The sequence below is a fragment of the Sturnus vulgaris genome, chromosome 5 (genome assembly GCF_052056855.1).
Source record: "Sturnus vulgaris isolate bStuVul1 chromosome 5, bStuVul1.hap1, whole genome shotgun sequence".
Taxonomy (NCBI): Eukaryota; Metazoa; Chordata; class Aves; order Passeriformes; family Sturnidae; genus Sturnus; species Sturnus vulgaris.
This window is the reverse complement of record NC_142247.1, coordinates 29,870,729-29,890,571: the sequence shown is the minus strand read 5'-3', so window position 1 is coordinate 29,890,571 and position 19,843 is coordinate 29,870,729. Positions and strand designations below refer to the sequence as shown.

The window sequence follows — 19,843 nt, the reverse complement described above, 5'->3', positions numbered from 1 at the left end:
TTCCTGTGGAGCTTTAACATCCAAGGGCCTGTTTCTCACTATGATGTAAGTGCTTGGCTTCCCAGGCATTTTTAGTTTAGATGTGTTAATTACCTTGACCCAGCTATTCTAGCCATGCACTGCAAAGCCTGTGACAGCTGGAATGGACTCGTTTTGGTGAGGAAAGCTTGGAGAGGCTTTGTGGAACCCTGCAAGGAAGCAGAGGAGCTTCTGGGCTGCAGTGTAGGTTGTATCTTACCCTAGCTAGCAATTGGGCATTTTTTTAGCTTCTTATTTACAATATATGCCCATGGTAGAAGTAAGAATGTCTCTAGGTCTCATAACATGTGGAACTGTTTTGGTCTGAATAGGAAGAACCCATGAAAAGCCTTGAGGACTGTCATGGCTTCCTGTAGTGTCTCTTTCCCAGAGCTGACTCAAGATCCCCAGTAGAAAAACTGAGGGTTGATACCCCAAGAGTGAGGGACCTGTGCTGGCTTGGGATAGAGCTGCTCAGCCACAGAATGGGACCAGTGGGGACAGATGGCTGTGCTGGACCTCCATTGGATGAGGTGTGGGGAGGTTGTACTCTGCTCTAGCCATTGGAAAGTGGGATTTCTTCATGTTATTCACTCCTCTCATTTCCCCTGGCTTCACACAATGCCACGGGAAACTAATTTGCAGTGAGTTGTTCCCACCCTCTGAGTTCCAGTAACAGATCTGGGAGTAGGGTGGGGTAGAGAGGAGGGGTTGGTTTTGGGGGAGGATTGTTAGTTTGCTTTTTTAACTCTTCCCAAATGATAATTCTCTAACCTGCTTGGTCTGTGGCCTGTGGAGGGACACATCCTTAAAAGTTCAAGGCAAGTATGCTGCAGTCAGTGTCCACAGAAAAGGAAGGATGAGTGGGCTGAAGGCAGGGACAAACCAGCTGACTGAGACCCCACTATGGATGCAGGTGTGTGATGGTGTGCAAGGAGATTTCTTCCTTTTCTTCTGTGTTGTAACGATTCCTGCATTCTGTGCCTCTAATTGTAGGTTCCCCTAAAGACATTTGGTGTCACTGTAAGGACGGTGTTTCACTCTCCCTCTCTGCCTCTACAGTTATTCTCTCTCTGTGCAGTTCGCTCCATAAGCTGTTGGTGAGCATACCATGAGACAGAGAGAGAGCGAGACAGACAGAAACCACACACCAGCCCTTCCTCCTCACTTTCCCACCATGGAATAGCTAACCTTGCCCCCACCCACACCTCCATCACCTCTCAGCGTCCTGCAATTATTTTGACCCTCTCTCTGGTCTTTTTGGAAGGAAGCTTCTGTCACTTCTTAACACCACCTGCCTGGAAACACACACAGAGGCAAAACCCCCCAAGTCCTCCTGTGAAGGAAGAAGTCCTTTTTTTTAACCTCTTTTTGTTTGCTCTGACTCCAGAGCGTCAGACTCCAGCCTGAGCAGCCACAATTTCTTACCATGTATTCTCCTTTTAAACCATCTCCTTCCTGCACACGCTCAGTCCTTGCAGGCACGGATCTAACACAACTCCCCGCTTCTCGCCGGCAGGTTCTGTGCTCCCCATCACTCAGCTGATCCTGATCTTTTTTTCTCCTATTCTCCCCACCCCGGGCACCGAGGTGTGTGTGTCTGCGTGTGAGTGTGCCTGTGTGCAAGGGGGGGAGGTGGGGGGGGCTTTTTTTTTTCCCTTGGTGGGGGAATTTTTTCAAAGCATCTTCATTATTATTTTATTTTGCTTCTCTGACTTGGAGACTTCTCCCTCGGAGATTTCTTTTCCATGCAAAGGTAGGTGAGACGCATGCACACCTGGCTAACCTTGTGTCTGTCTCGTTTTGCTTGGTTTTGCTGTCCTTTTAATAGAAAACTTGCGCCCACCCATGAACCTGCATCATTCCTGTTCTGTTTCATACCTGTTTCCTCTCTGGCAGAAGTAAAAGCTGAGGGTAGACATGTCTGTAATGTGAATAATTCTGTCTTTCCGGAGAGGAAAGTTGTTTGTGTGCATGTCCGGTGGTACGTGTAAGTCCGAGCGCAGTGCCCATGTATGTGAGACTGCCTCTGTTTACCCAACAAGTAGCAATGATTGATTTTGGTGTATGTTTTGGGCAGTGGTGGTGGTGGAAAGGGAACAACTGTGTGTCCAGTAGTTCATGTCCATGAGCAATTGCAGCAGGGAATATGTATCTCACAGATAATCTGCAGCTCTTTATACGTGACTATAAATGATACAGGGAGTGTGGATAATTCCAGGAATTTCAAATTTAGCCCTGGTTAGTTTGCTCCGTTATGATGGGGAAGGATGGTGGGAAAGAGGGAGGGTTACAAAATCTCCTCCCTGGAGAGGTAACTGCCTAAGACTTGAAAATATATAACTTTTCCTAAAGCCTTCTCACTGTTTAGGGTCTTCTTGGGTTTGGGGTATAGTTTTTCTTTTTTTCAAAGCAAGAGTTCAGTCTTAGATTCAGGTTTCATAAATTGGCTTTTCTTGTTTTGTTTATGGTTGTTATTGCATTTCAATTGCATGTGCAACATCCTGAAAAGGGACATGGAATAGGATGTACTTTAATATAAGCAAAATGCATCATCTTCTGTATATCGCTGGAGCCTGGGGGTGGAAACAGAAAAATTAAAAAAGAAGAGAAACAGAAATAATGTTAGACATTGTTGATTGCCAATTATCAGGCATATTTTCTGCCAATACTGGTTTTTGTAACCCTCTTGATGGTTACCTTTTGCTTCTTGGTAACAGCAGCTTTGTGAAAAGTACCAGTGGCTTTGAAAAAATAAAAAGCCAGAAAGAAAACAAATCAAACAAATATGTACAATTTCCCTGCAAATTATTGCAGAGAAAAGTGGTAAACATCTAAAGCAGAACTTGTTGTGCATTTTCTCTCTGCTAATAGGAATTGTTTTTCTCATTGATCTGGGGGTTGCTACTGGATTTGTGTCCCTGTCGCTTAGAAGACTGCTATGTAAATTGTCAGTTGTTTCTGTGTGCTATTGCGGAGCTCCTGGTCTTGGATTTGGGCTGGTGACTGAGGATTTATTATCTCAAAGAAGGAAGGGGTCTGCTGACCCTCCATCTCGCTTACCCCCCAGTGTTTTAACTCTGACACATAAGCTTCTCCATCCATGGAAAGAAATTCTCAAGCACGTTCTTTTCTCAACACCCTACCTGCAAAGAAACTTTTAATTCAGAGCATTGCAAAGGGAATCCAACAGCCTAATTTCTGCTCCCCTTCCCTTTATATTTTAAGGACAACTTCTGAGCATCTCTCTCCCAGCCAGCACACAGCCCCCTCCCTGAGGTCTGGGCAGGCACACGGCCTCAAGCAGGAAGCACTGCCTGCAAGGGACTGAGACCATTTATTCCTCTCTCCATTAAATAACATAATAGCTTCATGGCATGGGCATGGGCTGTGAGCTCTCTCAGAAGGGCAGCAGTGCAGGCCCGTCAGTGAAGGTTTAGTGCCATGATCCTCTGCCAGGTGAGCTGGGAGGCAGGCAGGGCTGGAGTCTGGGCATGGCACTGGATTTCCTGTCCACTGCCAGGGCACTTGCACCAGGCTGGCTGGACAAGGGTGCAGTGCCCGTTTGGGAAAGCTTGGCCCTGACTACAGCAGGAAAGTGGGGAAAAGCAGCTTTTATTTGCAGATCTCACTGGAAAGCTGTGTCTAAAAACTGGCCATCTCAATGCACCAGAAGATGCACACGTGTCTTGCCAGGAGATCTGGTTGTGAATATCTCAGAGGAGAGTCAGGGGGACAAAGAAAAAGCTTTGATCTACCACATCTAAGGGGCTTGCCTTGTGATGCCTCAATCAGTCTGACAGTGCCTATTATAAAGGGGGTTATGCCAACCTGTCTCATGTTTTATCTTTTGAAATCTCCCCTTGCTGCTGCCTTGGGAGTGTTTTCAGGCTGTGGATCTAGCTGATGCAGGGCCAGGACATCCATACTCATCAAGGGAGTGAGAGGAAGCATTAGGTGAGAGGATGCTGTCTCAAAAGAGGCTCAGTGCTTGCCTGTGGGTGTTTCTGTGTAGGAGAAGTGCTCTTGGCTGGGGTCTGAGGAGACCAGCAGGGCTTCCTGGGGCCTATCACTGTGCACCCACAATGCTGGGTGAGCTTTCCTGTCCTCACTCTTGCTCTCCCCCAAGTTGCACCACCTTCCTTGCTGGGTCCAGTCCTGAGCATCCTCAAAGTGCCAATAATGCACCTGTGCCCCAGGCTGCAGTTCTGGCATCTCCTGTAGGCCTGGGATTGCTTGCTTCCTTCCACCAACCCACTTCCCACCTGACTGCATCTCTGCTGCCTCATCCGGTTTTGGAGAATCCATGCCCAGTGTGACATGGTGCCAGCCTACAGCTCTGTTTAATGTGAGAACTCTGCCCTGTCCCATTGACAGCAAGGCACACCAGGAGGATGTCCCACACCGGGGTGGCTTATGATGAACCCTGGGCACCTCTGATTTTGGAAAAGCCTGCAGCTTGAGGCTGTACTGCAAAGAAGCCACATGCTTGGTCAGCTTTTTTTTCCCTAGTGAAAAAAAATGTTGAAACTAATTTTTATTCATTTTTCTCAGAGAACAAGTGTTTACAGCTGGAAACTCATGAAAAACACACACAGTGTTAGGAATCTTTAAAAGAGTGGGGCACTGATGTAAAATAAATTTAATCTTTTATTAAATCAAAGTCTCAGTCTTGCACATTCAAGCAAGCAGGTGAATTTCTGCAGTTGCCCAGATCCTTACTAGAACCTCCGAGTCCATAGATGGGCTCAGAAATTTAGTGGTGCAGGTGGATCTGCAAGAAAATGCTGTAAAATTTCTTAATAGTATTTTAAAAAATTTATTAGATGGGACAATGTAGGACTGATTTGAAGGATGTTCAAGATCTGTAAAACCCCAAACTGCTCTTGGAAAATAGAAATTTACTGTGGGTTATGCAGAGGTCCATTGCTGTTTATAATGACCTAATATTGGCAGCTTATTTAGTTTATTCATGTGTCCGAAATGCATACCTTGAAGCTCTTGGAAATCACCTACTGGTTTGAAAGATGTTTTATACTGATATAAAATTTATTTAAGCCTCTAATCATAACTCAAATTGCATAAATCAACCCAGTAGCTTTGTAATATACTTGTTCTCCTGGTACTTGTCAGGCCCTGGTGTTTGAAGCACCGCAGTGTGCCCTGAAGAGCAATCAGCCCAGTGTATCAGGGACTAATTGCAATGAGAAGATGTCAGAAAATGCCTTCTCTCTTGCTTTGAACAGGAGGTGTGTGCTGCTGTGGTAGTGCAAGAGGGAGATGGTTAAACCAGGCTCAGTCAAGGGCGTTTGCAGATTAATACCAGTCCTTGCAGCCTGTGGGTGAGTGGATGTGCTGTGGGCTCCTATTGTGGAATCCTGCTTGTTGGTGTTTTCTGCAGTAGCTTGTGCTTCCCAACACCTGCAGAATGCAGTGCAGAAGCCCTGTCTCTGTGTGATCCAGGCAGGATTGGAAGGGTGCCTTCATAAGTAAAGGTTGTTACCCTCTTACCAAATGTGTGTGTATAAAAAAAACCTACAGTACCAAGGGTACTGCTGGTATCTTCTTCTGACATAACCATCATCTGCAGCATGGGCACCACATCCTACTCCATTGTGCCTTGTTGTAAAGCTCCATGGGGGCATCCCTGGAGGGCAAGCAAAGGGCATATCCTTGTGAAACTACTGGATTTGGGGCTAGGGCTGTGGGGTTGAACAGGTTGGAGAGAAGCTGCTGAGCTGTGCTGTTGGTAGCTGGTGAAGTGACAAGTGCCAGGGATTTTGCTGCTGTGATGTGACTGCTGAAAATTCTTGCCTGGTACGATCGTTGGGATGGGGGGCAGAAGGTAGGGAAGGTTGATATTTCCTTTCTCTGAAGTGTCAGAGTGGCTGTGGCTATAAAACCCCTGCTATATAGAGAGCACAGGTGGGGTTAGTGGTGTTAAACTTTTCTCAGGCGCTTAGTGTGTGTGTCTGACAGGCTCAATTAAGTTGCTTTCCAGGACAGAAGTTAGAAATGAATTTTCTGGCAGGTCAGACTGTCAGGAGTGGATAGGATCCTTTTTCTGCTGTTGCATGTGCATGTTTGCAAATATGTGCATATGTGTACAAGTGTGCCCAGCACTATCTTACATGTCCTCTCTGAGTGGGGACTTTTGGCAGTGTTGATGCCCTCATTTTCTTGTCCCCCTTGGGCATTTTCCCCGCCCCTTATTTTGCCTTTAAACCCGCTCTGAGTTTGGCAGTGGGCGGAGGTAGAGGCAGAGTAACTTGTCATGGGCTCTGGCAAGACTGGGTTTTTTTGGCAAGGCTGCAAGGTTTTGGCTTGGACTGCAGGGGTCCATTTTAGGTCTGTGGTCAGATATGCTTGCATTGGTGTTTTTGCTGCTTTTCAGTGATTACTATTCAAGCAACTGTCCCAGTTTTGCCTTTTTATTTTTTCCCCTGGTGACAGCTGGGAGAGAAGGGGGCATTTAAGCTTGTGTAAACGAGTAACAGTGTCAGTAATCAAATCATGTGGGATGCAGGGCAACCATCACAAGGTCCTGGTCCATCTATTGACCTGAGATTGAACCGCCTGTAAGCCTTTGCAGAAGAGCTGGCAATATTGTCTCTCCTCTGCTTCTAGAAGATTCCCATCTTCATAGCTACATTTCTTTCTCGTATCCTCTCTCTTTTCTGGAGGCAGAGCCTGGGGCTTCATCACACTCCACAAAGCTTCAGTTCCCTTCCTGTTTTTGTTTTTGCCAAGAGTTAGTTTGCTCCAAATGCATAGCTGTGTTTATGCAGATTATCTCCTTTGGAGGGATTGAGGAGGAACAGTAATTTTTAGGGAGCAGAGAGGTTGTAGATGTAACTCTTGATGCTCCCTAAAGCTCTTCATATTGTGCTCCCTTTGGATGTGCTGCTTACTGTCTCCACCTCCCCATTTCCATTTCCACCCCAGGGAACCTCCTCTCCAGATGTGAGTGGTGGCAGTCAGTTGGGAAAAAGTCTGGAGGTGGGTTGAGGATGCTTGTGCAGAAGTGGGAAGTTGCATTCAGTGCTGTGCTGTGGCAGGGACCAGGGAGTCTCCTGAGCAGAGAGTCTCTCCCCAGTCCTTGTATGCTGCTGTTTTCCTGCTCCCTCACTCCAACAGATCCTGAGGGGACACTGGGTTGGGCTGGGCACTGGGATCGAGACAAAAAGGGCAGAGAGGTTGATCCAGCAAGGATGGTGTGAAACAGCAGAGCTTCTCACTGTTGGCTTAGCCTGTGTGGGAGCAGCCCCCCGTTGCCCTTTTCCATCCACTTGTCCAGGTGCAATTCTGGCAGCTGCAGCACTGGGCACCTGTCCTTGTGGTGGGCAGGAGCTGCAGCTCTGTTCTCCCAGCATGGGCTTCTCTTGGAGGCACAGCTGAGGTATTTGCACATTTTGTCTTTCCTGCCAGCACTTCAGGATCTAGATCAAGGGCTAAGGGTGTGAGGATGGCCTCAAAGCCATGCCTATGACACTGCTGTCTTCCTCTTCATCATCCTCATCTGCAGTCTTAATTGCCAAGTTCATTGCTGACCTGAAGGAGGGAGTAAGCAGCACATTAATGGCTTCACTGGGTGATGATAAACCAGGTTTTTGCCTGCCAGTGGAGATGCAGTAAAATAACACAAAGGGTACTAAGGACATCAGGAACATGGGCAGAAAATAACTTAATGAGGTTAATCTTAGGAAAAATGCAAGCTAATGCATCTAGAGACAATCAAAAATCTGAATGGGGTCTGAGGACCTGGTGAGGGGCAAGGAAGGGATGGCCCACGCCACAAGACAGACATGACAATAGATGGCACATCAGACATGGACTGGCAGAGTGACAGGGCCAGCAAGAGCCATGAGGCTGGGAGGTGGCACTTGGCACATCAGTGCGGGCACAGCGCTGCCGGGCGAGGGGCGGCTTCCAGCGACATCCGCACGGAACGGCCGTGGGGATAAGGGATTAATTCATGAGCAAGGATTAAGTGCTAAAAAAAAGTTGTGTGGCTTGACTAAGCGGTGGTTTTAAGTGAGAGGACATGACGGGAATCCTCTCAAGTGAAAGGTGCTCGAGCACACGAGGAGGAATCGCTGGGAGCTGTGCAGACCAAAGCAGCGCACGGGGAGAGTGGGGCAGGTTTGAAAGGGAAAACACTGACTCTGGGCAGAGTCTCCACATAGATGGGTCTGTTACAGTGTGGAGTCATCCTCAGAAAGAGATCTTTAGGACCTGTTCATTTGGAACACCAAAAATGAAAGTGTTTTTTTGAAAATAAGTATTCATATTCTCTGGGGAGCAGTGGAATAAGGTTAGGGTCTTCAGCAGCACTCACCTCTGGATCTCAACCACTCCACATAGTTGAAGTCAGGTAATGATTTTACAATGGGAAACTTCTTTCTCCTCTGTATTGCCTACACCCAAAGTGACCGTATTACTCCTAAGCCTTTTCTCTCGTTGTTGACCTTTTTCCCCTCCATCTCTCCAGCAAAATTTTTATTGGTCTCCATGACATATCCTTTGGCTTGGCCGAAGGCTTCTTAGCAATGTAAGCAGATCCTTGCTTTGCTGTGCCAGGGGCAGGGACCAGACCCATGGACAGGATGGGGCTATCCCAGCCACATGACAGGAAAGTCATTGGGCATTGACTGTGATGATGAGAGTGGGAGTGACCAGGAGATCAGGGCTTGCTCTTTCCACAGCTGCGGAGTGCTGCCTGCAGTACAGGTTGAAGACGGGGTATTGTTGAGGCTTCAGGACAGACAGTTTGCTTGTTTTGTCCTGTGTTGGCTGGATGCTCTTTCCTCTGCTCAGTGGGATGCAGAAATTTCTTCTGTTCCCTGTCCTGAACAGGAGGAGGGGTGCAAAATGACCAGAGATAAAAAGGGTGAGGCTGTCAAGCACTCAGGCAAATCTAGCAGGGGATGATAGCATGTGCGGAAAGAAGGCACAGCAAACAATCAGCACGCAGCTGAAAGGCAACAGATCATGGGCATTTACCAGGGCAGGGAAATGGGGATACCTTGGCTCTGGTGCAGGCCATGGATGTTGTGCTCCAGGGGCATGTGGGAACACCAGCATCTGCGAGCAAGGGATTCGGGCACCATTTGAAACACTCCCTGCTGGGTTTCAGCCACATCCCATTGTACTTGGAGGTGCTGAGATGATGGAGATATAAAAGCTCCTGCTTCAAATTCAGTGCTAAGAAAAGTGGCCCTGTTCCTTACTGGCACTCATACAACCCCATGCACACACAAGCAGATGAGAACAGGCTCTGTCTCACATGAACAGGCAGAGAAACACGCCAGTGCCAGATGAACACAAACACAGAGGGAGCTGGGTACCACTAATTATATTGTACCACGACAAACGCTCCAAATGTGAAACCTGTATGACTAACACATCCCTGCAGCCAGACACACGCATCAAAGGTAATGCTTGCCACTTATAGCAACAAACAATCGCGGGCTCACCACCCTGCTCAGCACAGCACCCCAGGAGGCTCACGCAGCTGCTGAACGGGGTCACCCACCCACATTCCTAAATATGCCACACAGCCAGAGACCTCCTTAAATAAGTCTGGGCCCGTATGAAGCTGGCTGCAAAAGCCATGCCCCCACATCCTTGTCAACTTTTGGCTGGATGTTTGGAGATGATAAATACGTGTGCTTCAGGTGCTGCTCCAGCTGATGGGACCATCTTGCTCTCCCCTGCAACACCAGCTGGAGGTTGTCATTTTTGTCCCTCTTCTGCAAGGGTGTTAGCAGGACAGAGTGGCTGCTGTGCTTCCTGCTGCGTCTGAGTAACGGGTGACTGATGGTGATGGATGGTTTGGAAAGGACTTGTGTGCCCTCAGAATGGGAGGTGCTATGTGTGCACTGAGCTGCTCTTAAAGGAAATATACTCTGCATTTTCATTTTTGATGTGGACCCCAGTGTTGCCTGTGTGAGAACTGTGAGGGCAGGAAGGAACTGCTCTGAGGCAGTGTGGGCTGGCAAGGGATACGGGGCTAGGGATGATGGAGGCAGCAAAGGTGAACTCTGAGCATGGTCCCACATGAGAGTGGAGTTGTATCCTGCTGGTCTCTGAGTGGATCCCCTCCAGCACTGAGACAGTGCTCTGGGGACCTCCCTCTGGTATTTCCCTCTCCTGGCTGGCTGCAAAGGGCATTTTGTTGTCAAGATGCAATAGTCCAGAAAGGGGTGCATGAGCCTTGTAAAGGTCCTATCAGCCCTCCCTTACCCCTGTTGGCCCCTCTGCCAAGGGGGCAGTGAGGAGCTGGGAGGCTAATTTGGCTGGAGTGTGGTGCCTGTGGGACACCTCGGGCTGGCTTGCTCGTGGCAGGTCATGGCACTGACAACCCTGGGATGCTGGCTTCAGCCCTAAAGGGGGGAGTGTGTCTGAGCAGAGACCTCTGCAATGCTTGCTAGGAGGTGACATCAGCCTTTTTGGACAGACACCCCTAATCTGTAGCATTTCTCCTGCATTGTGATATTTTCTCCTTTTATTCCTAACCAATTTCTACTTCTCATTAACTCCACAACTTCTCTTGCTGTTTTGGAGCATCCTTTTCCCTTTGTCCTCAGTAGTCTGGCAGGACCAGGTGCTTCTGGGGAAGGGTTGAGCCAGAGGCTGTCAGCTTCTCTTGTGCTTGCCAAGGCAACGAGCTCCCTGCCAGCACACATGTCCAGGGCAGGTGTGTGTGCCGGATGCAGCACCAGTGGGTGCTCAGCTCAGGATGGTGCTGGTTTTAAATGGTCCTTGGGCACGGACAGTGCAGACTTAAGACCTGGCTCCACAGAAGGGTTTGGCACAGGCTGTGCAGGGAAAGAAGCAGGAGGAGCTGCCAGCCCACAAATAACTTCTCTTCCCCTGGGAGGGAAGTGCAGTTGGTGTAGCATCACTCCTCTAGTAGTATGTGACTTTTGCAGCAGAATGTTTTTGGGTATTTGGGGGGTATTTGGCCAGGTAAGTACAGGGTGGGGAGGATTTTATTTTTTTCTGCTGGGTCTGGCCTGTCATACCAGCTGGGGTTAGGCTTGCCTGAGCAAAAGGCTGAGTGAGAAGAACATGCATCTGGCTACCTCATAACCATTGTTTTGTATCCTTGTCCTCCTGTATTGCTTTTTCACAGGAAGCTGCACTTGCACAAAGGAGAGGTTAGAGGCATCCCAAAGACAAATTCTGGAGATTTATAATTCTGTTGAGTCATACTATAACTGCCTTTTATCTGGATAGGAACCCTCTCCATTGATGCACATTTTTCTGTATATGCAGATAAATGCATTTGCCAAACTCATTCCTCATTTGGATTTAAACAGGGCTCCCCTGGGTTGAAATACTGTAGCAGGCTGACTCCAAGTTACAGAGCAATGCTACAGCAAGGGACGGCCAGTGATGGCAAGCCAAGAGAAGATAGCAGTATTGCATGAGTTACAGCCTGACCGAAATAGGGGAAATAGCTGATTCCAACCTCCACATCTGAAATGGTAGCAGAGACAGCCCTGGACCTGTCTGGCAGAAAAACCACTCTACTCTTCTTTGAAGTTGAGATGGGAGGACTGACTGTGTGAAAAGCTCTGAAGTGCCCCACTGCTTGATTTTCCCCTCTCTCTCTTTTGACACAGAATATTAACCCTGCTTAATGTAGGAAATACATTGTGATCACAGCCTTGGGAGGCAGAACAGGATTTAATCTCGGGAAGGTAACGGGTATTACTCACATCTCCAGTGGGGCAGCTGTCATTCAAGGACTGTATTTGGCTTCAGGACTTCCAAAGGGATGCACCTGGCCCTGTGTCCATACGACCCCTAATGAGTAAATCTGAGCTGCACAAATTAGTGTAATGAACTGTCTGTGATATACTCACTACCCAGTTTGTGCATGTGTGTTTCACATGGGCAGAGTAGCATCCCCAAGTCCCAGCTGCATCCAGCAGTGGTGAGATGGAGAAGAGGCCCTGGATGCTTGCTGAAGGGAAAGCAGGGAAATGCTGATGAGGTTGTTTCTCCCATTCCTTTTCTCAGTTGTACTGGTAATTATGAAGCTTTGTACGCTGCAGTTTGGAACTGTCATGCCCTCATCAGTGTGCATGCTCTGAGCACCATAATAAGTAATTCCTCCTGGCTGTCTCTGCTAATCTTTCTCCTCTGTGCTGTAATGGGAGGGAAGTTGGGCTCAGCCACTGCATGTTAATAGCCTGCAAGTGAGCCAGCTCAGAGCAGGCAACGGGGAGCTGGTGGGAATAGGGAATGGTATAGGTGATACAAGTAGTAGCATGGGTGCCCAAAGTCAAAAATCTGCTGAAAGTTTTTGTGAAAACAGTAGTGATAGATGGTGAGAAGGATGCACTGGCAATTTTTTCACAGGGCTTAAAAAATTATAAACAGCGTCCCAAAGCCAGTCAGAAGACATGGTATCTGTTCTTTCCAGTAGTTGCAGGCCTTTGGGATAATGAATTCAAAGAATCTCTCTGCCATCCCCTAAGGGACATTATGTCTGCTTTCTAAACCCCTGCACTTGCTGCTCTTTATTCTGACAAATACCAAGCCTCGAAGAACAAGCAAAGCTTTGAATCAAAGTGTGTGTTGGAAGCAGGAGGCTAAGAAAACAGGATGGGTAGGCAGAGGTTTCAGGGTCTTATCTGGGAATGATGGAGCACCGCAGCCTAAGGTGGAGTGGTTGGCAAGCCTGACAGATGAGTGGTGTGGAGAGTATTTGGAGATCATGGGTCCAGCAGTGTGAGCATCAAAAGGGTCACGGGCTGAAATGTCAAGGGTGCATTGCCAAGGCAGAGCAGTGTCAACACAGCTGCTCACGGGCTTTGTGATCCTAAAGTGAAGAGAACTGAGATAAGTGCCAGGGAGGGTAACCTATGGCCAGCATTCAAGGAGATGAGGTCTGGACAGACACATCCTTTCCTGCTGCTCATCATCCTTTTCTGTACTGCAGTGTGTCTGAGGGCTCCTGTGTGGCTTTTAAATCTGTACTTGCAGCATGGGCACTCAGGATGGTCGAACATGCCAACAGGTGAAGGGAAGAAAACGGGCAGTCATTGGCCAAGCTCTCTTTCCTAAGAGTGTCTGTGTAACACAGTTCCAGAGCCAAACCTTGAAGTTTATTTAATTCCCCTCAGTTTGACAAGTTACTTTCAGTCTGCTATTGAATGGATAGCACCCAGGCAGCCAAGTCATGTTTTTTAGCAAAAGTTTGGTGCTCTGCAGTGAGCAGAGTGGTTCAACCCTGGCTGGCAGCTAAGCCACACACAGCTACTTGCTCACTATCCTCCAGCTGGAATGAGAGGAGAATCAAATGAGTAAAAGGGAGAAAAAGGCAGAAAAGTTTGATAGGTAATACAAAAGTTGTACACTCAAGTAAAGCAAAAAAAAAGGAATTTATTCACCTCTTCTCATGGGCAGGCAGGTGTTCAGCCATCTCCAGGAAAGCAGGGCTCCGTCATTATAACACTGACTTGAGAACACAAACTCTATCACTCCAACTGTCCCCCCTTCTTCCTTCTTCCCCCAGCTTTATGTGCTGTGAATTAATGAGAATTATGTCATATGATATGGAATATCTCTTGGGTTAGTTGGGGCCAGCTGTCCTGGCTGTGAACCCTCCCAGCTTCTTGTGCATCCCCAGTCAACTCGCTGGTGGTGTGATGTGAGAAACGGAAAATGCCTTGATGCTGTGTGAGCCCTGCTCAGCACTAACTGCATCATCAGTATTATCAACAATGTTTCCAGTACAAATCCAAAACACAGCCCTGCTCCATCTGCTGTGAAGAAAATTAACCCCTTTCCAGCCAAAACCAGCACAGACTGCCAGTGAGCTTGAGACCTGCTCTTCTCATACCCATCCATGCTCTCTGACCATTCTCTTTAGCGAAATAATTTTTGCAGCTCGTGTTTGTGGTGTTTTCACTGCTCCAGCACAGGAGAGCTCAACAGGCTCAAGTAAAAGGTGCTTAATGTTTAATCCCACTTCTGGCTTCTGTTACAGCTCACTGTTTGAATAAGTGACTGTTGTGTATGGGCTTGACGTGCATTTGTCAGTGTCAGTCTGATGGAGCCTATGCACTGGGGTGACACAGGGCCAGCCCAGAGTGCTCTTAGGTGGGAGAGCTGGACCAGCAAAGCTGAACCTGGAGTTGACAGGACTCTGTAAGGGACTGCAAGAGCAGGATGGCTCTGTTGTGTCAGGATGGGCCTGCACTGTTCAAAACATCGTGCTCTGTTATGGTGCTCAGGCTGCCTCCAAAAGAGCTGGCACCATCCTCTGAGATGGTGCAGCACTCTGACAGGGGCTACAGGGATGGTTTAAATGGTGATGGAGAGGAATAGCCACAGGAGTCTTGGTGGAGAGAGTGACTGGCAGAAAAGAGCTTAAAACTACTTCAGTACCAGGTGGTTTATCATTTGTCAGAGGTGTCAGTCCTGCAGCTCTTCCCTGCTCTGAACTTGCTAGGAGAGCACAGATGTGCTGCGCTTTTGCTGCCGATTCCTTGTGGGATTTAATTTCTCTTTCGTGCTTCCTCTCCAGGGGCTCTCACTTGTGGCTGGCATGGCAGAGTACGTTCCCCAGCCTCCCTCCACCTGGCCTGCAGGCCCACAGCCCCCTCACACCTCTGCCATCTGCCCTCTGGAACCCGTGGATCTGGGGATCTCGGAGCAACAAACACCTCCGGAGCAGCCACCGTCCTCCCTGGAGCTGGGGGAGGATGAAGAAGTCACCTCCCCTCCAGACCCTGATGTTCCCTATCCAGACTTGGCACCAGTTGTCTTCTTCTGCTTGAAGCAGACCACCAGCCCACGGAGCTGGTGCATCAAAATGGTGTGCAACCCATATCCTTTCTGAGCTGCCCCTTCTCCCTTCCTGCCTCATTCTTCCCTTATCCTGTGCCCTTCTGGGGTGCCTTGCAGGTAAGGAATAATTTTTATTACGTACTTCACGACCTTTTTTGTTCATTGCTTGTTTAAACAGAACCTTTGCTGTTTTGGTGTGTGATCAAAAGAAATTGTTTATAAAAGAAGGGACTTCAGAAAGAGCTGCTGACCGTTCCAGGCACAGGGACTTGGAATGGGGAGAGTGGAGGTGTGAAGAGAGGTACATAAGAAAGGCCTGTTCTCCCCCTTCCTAGCTCCTCTTTTGCCTGGGACAGGCAAGGAAAAGCCCAGGAGCTTTTCAGACTGCCGTGAATAGTGGAGGTGTCTGAAAATACAGGCTTTACTGAGAGCTCACCTTGACCTTAGTGAGGGAACCACCTCTCCTGCACCCTGATTGCAGGGAAACCTAGGTGACCCTTTGCCTTTCCATTTAGTACATGTCACTATCCTGCCAGCGTCTTGTTATGATGTCTGGCCAGGAATGAACGGGAGAGGTGTGCTCCACACACCCTGGAAGAGATCTCTGGGACATAGGCATATCCTCCTTTCCAGAGTCAGCAATCACACACGTGTGTTATCACTCACACTCCTGCCTTGATGGCAGCCCACCAGTGCAGATGATGGCCACCTGCACAGCTCATCACCAGGAGCCTGCCAGCTGGGCTCTGCCGCTCCTGAGCTGGATTCTGTATAAAAACTAGGTAGAGAAGAGCTGTTGTTCCTTCAATTGTGGGATCACAGGTGGTGTGGAGGAAATGGAGAAGAAGATGGATCATCAGAGAGGTTGGTTTGAGATTTTATGTGAACAATTTTCTGGCTGGAAATCTCTGGCAGCACTTTCTACCTGGAAGTTTCTTAGTTCCTAGTTAGGTGGGTATTATCTATAAGGATGTGTGTTCTGGTTTTGATGTATAAGCTTCTAGATGAAATCTGAATGTCTGGGCATACAGTGGTGACTAGGAAATTGTTTCCAAGTGTATTTTCAGCTTTAAGATATAAACCCAGAATGAGGGCTTGAAGTAGTGTTAGCAGTAACAGCTGACCTTAAATGGATGAGATTTGTTTTAATTTCAAATGTAGGTAAAGGTTTGTGTTTGAGCTCTTGTCTTAAAGTTCAGAAGTCACTGAAGAGATGTTGCAGTCTCAAACGCAGGTTATGACTGAGAACACATTGGAGATTTAGATATTCTGCTTTCCTTTCTACTGGCTGCTTCATAAAATTTTAAAACTTTGTATTGAATTATGCATTGTTTTCTATCACTGTGTGCCTGTGCCAGTTATGTCCTGGGAATCTTGTCCCAGTATGTAGAAGAGCAGAACTGAAAACAGGACTCAGAGTAGAGCACGAGACATCTGTGTCATGACAAAAGACTAGATTTGGGAAGTGAAAGAAGAGTAACAGTATGGGTTTGGGATGAAGGCTTGCTTTTGGATGAGGGAAGGAGGTTGTGGTGGAAGAAGACCAGAGCCTGTCCTTATTGCTGGCTAAAAAGTCACTCAAAATAATCCCCCCAATCTGGTATATTGCAAGGTGTTTGCTTTAAGTTGTTGGAACTATTGTTCAAGAGATTGAGCTATTTTGGTTTTTAAGTATTACTTTTTTCCTAATCCGTACACAAATGTGCTCTTTTACTTAGAAGAGAGCTTTTTCTTATTAGAAACTAGACAGGGAAGGAAAAAGTCTCATCCAATCACCTGTTGATGACCTTACCTATGGTTACAGGTGCCACCAGGGAGTGAAGGGCAATGGTGGGGCTGCAGGTAACCTTCTGGAAGAGTTGTGTCAAACTTGAGGTTTCAGCTCAGCTGTGTGAAGCTGGGAGATTACATGACTAGTGGAGACTGAGAGATGAGGATTCAGCCTCTCCTCTAATTTCCTTTCAATTGCTTGTGGTCCTCTTTTTGAAAGGCTCATGCAATAAATCTTTTTTTTTTTTTTTTTTCTCAAATGAGGGGTTGTTTCTGCACCCTGAAGGTTTTTTACATGTAATCATATACTCTTGGCATCACACTTTTTTTAACAGCACCATAGAAAGGATACATTTGCAAGGCCTAGTGGCAGATGCCTGACTGGGAATCAGACCCTTCATTAGTGATACTTCTATGAAAATCAAATGTCTTCTAGGAGCTGATTTGCTTGCCTGCTTTTCATCCTTGTTATACTGAGCTGTTTGGTCTCCAATGTGCTTAAGCTAAGCAGTGGCAGGATGAGCCACTGTCATAGGTCAGCACCTGGCCTTTCGTGAAGATTCAGCAAAAAGATTGGGGCATTAATTAAATGCCTATTAATCTTCTTGTGGTATTTTTTACTAGGCTAGAGCTTCATGATCACTGTTATGGAAGTACTGTCAATGAGATTTAAAATGGAAGCTCTAATAGTTAAGGACTATATAACAATTTTTTTTAAGCACGAGGTCATTAACCACCAAATTTCAATTTAGGTAATTGCATTCTAACTACTTAAATCCCCCTCTCCTGAAGATTATTTTTCCTTTTGTGAACAGTCCTGCAATTTTGTTATGTGCTATTAAACAGCTGCCATATTGCTTTGCTGCAGTGCAGTAATAGGAGAAAGAACCACTTATTTCTGTGCTATAAAATTGCTTCTGGAGGCATATTTATGTAGAGATGTGTGATGCTGTCATTGTAAAAGTTGTAGATCCTAACTCCCTTTTAAGAAGAGGACTATGATCTGTGTGAAATTCCGGGTGCTCGTCCCCAGAGGGATTATCTGCTGTATTTTTGCTGTTGTAGTGTGTGGTGAAAAGGAGTCTGATGCTTTAAAGTTTGGTAATTTGCTGTTTTTGGGATGGGTTTACATACAGCACAAGTGAATGCTTGAATAACTTCAGTTTATTGGGAAGCAGATTTTTTTTTTTTTTTTTATTCCTAGTATACCTTATTAGAGAAAGGTAAGGTCTGTATCAGCTGGGTGTGCAATGCAACACAGGGCATCACCTGGAGCCTGGCTTGTGTCCTGATTAGAAAGGAGTTGTTGTGATGCAACACGTGAGCAACCAGCCAGCTGGTTTGTTTGGGTTAATTTGTGCTTTGATAACTGAAGGCTGGACCTCTTGGAGTTGTAGATCATGGAGCTGTGGCAGCTACAACGTTAATATAGTCAATATTTGAGATAGGGCTGTGAGAATGGCTAGAAGATTTTTTTTTTTTTTTGTATAAAGCCTAAAACTGTCATATAGGATTTGAAGTCAGTCTTGGACGGGGAATAGGATGAAAAGTGTACAAACATGTTTCCAAAATAACTGCATAGCATTTATCTTATGAATTAATAAAATATTTGGGACTAACTAATGGGTATGCCACATGGCATCTTACAAATGGATCCTCATGAGAGGCTCTGTAGTTATCACTACTGTCATTTTCTGGCTTTTTATGTACCAACCCCTTGGTGAAGCTGTTGGCCATTTGGGTTTCTGTTTTGCTCTCAAGCAGTGAAGTGTTACATTTCCAGCTGATTTCAGTGGTGTTGAGCAGCAGGTCAGGTCCCACATGACCAAAAGCTTATATGCACACTTAATTTTTATTACTGGGAGCTGTGTTTTACAGAGTATTGAGCAGGGTGACTTCTTAAAGCTGGTGTGACTGTGTGTACTGAAGAGCTGCTTTGTAGCTCATTAGCTTTAAAATCCACTGAACAAGGGCTTTGCCATTGTAGTTGCTGCTAAAAATCCCACCTTGGGAACTGTGGGCTGCAAGAATCACTGGGTTTTGGGTGCTGAGTGGTAAAGGGGACAACAAATCTGTTGCTCATTAAGCTTTGGGTGAATATGTGTTATATATGTAAAATATGCCCATGTCAAATACCACTTTGGGCAATTTGCTTATGTGCAGTGAATTTATATGTATAGATTCTGTAATATGTTGGACTTGTTTCTGCCTTAAGTTTGTACACTGTCGAACCCTGGATGTAGCTATATAATAAACAAGCACAATCTGCAATTTTATTGCAACTCTTGTAGTAGTTAATGATTGTCTTAAGGTCTGAGCTCCTGCAATCACCTACATTTTACTTTCCTTTTTCATATGTGTGTGTATATATAAATAAAAACAATGGTTTTCTGCATCTCTAGTAGGTAGAAAAAAGATTGGAAATGTGACTAGGAAGTATAATAATACATCAGAAATTGAGTGGCTTATGAATTTTAAGCAGCATTCATCATTCTTGAGGACCCAGGGATCATGGCTTTCGCTGCTGGGGTCATTGGTATCAGCTTTTATGTGCACATTTGAAAAACAGTAAAATGTCTACTTTGTTCACATGTCTCAGTTTTTAAATGCGTCCCTCCTGTCTCTCTTAAAAAGTCTATCTCAGAAGACACATGAAGAGTCTGGCATTTTTTTGAGGACTTCTGACAGCTTTGTATCATTCTATGTAACCAGGCAGATGTTGCTGCTGTGCCCTCCTTCCAGTCAAGGAAGACATATTTGTAAACCCAAGCCCCACCAAGTGCACAATGATTTTTATTTTTTTTTTTCCTGTAAGAGGTTATCTAAGCCCTCTGCACTCCACAACTTTGCAGTTGCTCCTGTTTCATGGGAAACTGAGCTGGCCAGAGCTCTCCAATGGCTGTGCAGTGTTGGGGGCATTGGTGTTCCTTCCCATGGGCATGTGCCAGATGCTTTTCAGGCTTTAAGAGGGAACAAGACTGCTTTAGGTTCTGCTGAGTTTTCTGCCACTCTGCCAGCCTCCCTGCTGGAATGAAGCTTGCTATTAGCAAATAAGGGTGACTTCTAATAAGCCAATTGTCCATTATCTTGATTAATATTTGAAGGCACTGAATGCAGTGGATCAATCTATCATCAAGTGCTCTCCTCCCCTTTTGTGTTAGCAATGTGCCTCAAAGCAGGCATGTCCTACCCTTGTGAACTGACCCTTAATTTCCTTGTTAATTGTCCCCTTGGAAAGATGATAGGC

General features: G+C 46.5%; 1 protein-coding gene across 5 annotated transcripts in view; it reads left to right on the top strand.

Annotated features, from left to right (window-relative positions):
* The first annotated feature begins 1,083 nt into the window (after positions 1–1,083).
* Positions 1,084–19,843, top strand: part of CACNA1I (calcium voltage-gated channel subunit alpha1 I) — a 168,477-nt gene continuing 149,717 nt past the window's right edge. For 2 of the 5 annotated variants that reach the window (XM_088165281.1, XM_088165280.1), the window contains exons 1-2: positions 1,086–1,774; positions 14,564–14,865. In XM_088165281.1, the coding sequence (XP_088021407.1) occupies positions 14,585–14,865 (281 nt within the window). In that variant the 5' untranslated portion in view covers positions 1,086–1,774; positions 14,564–14,584. Of the gene's footprint in view, positions 1,775–14,563; positions 14,866–19,843 lie in introns of all 5 variants that reach the window. The other 3 variants (XM_088165277.1, XM_088165279.1, XM_088165278.1) reach the window with 3 other exon arrangements.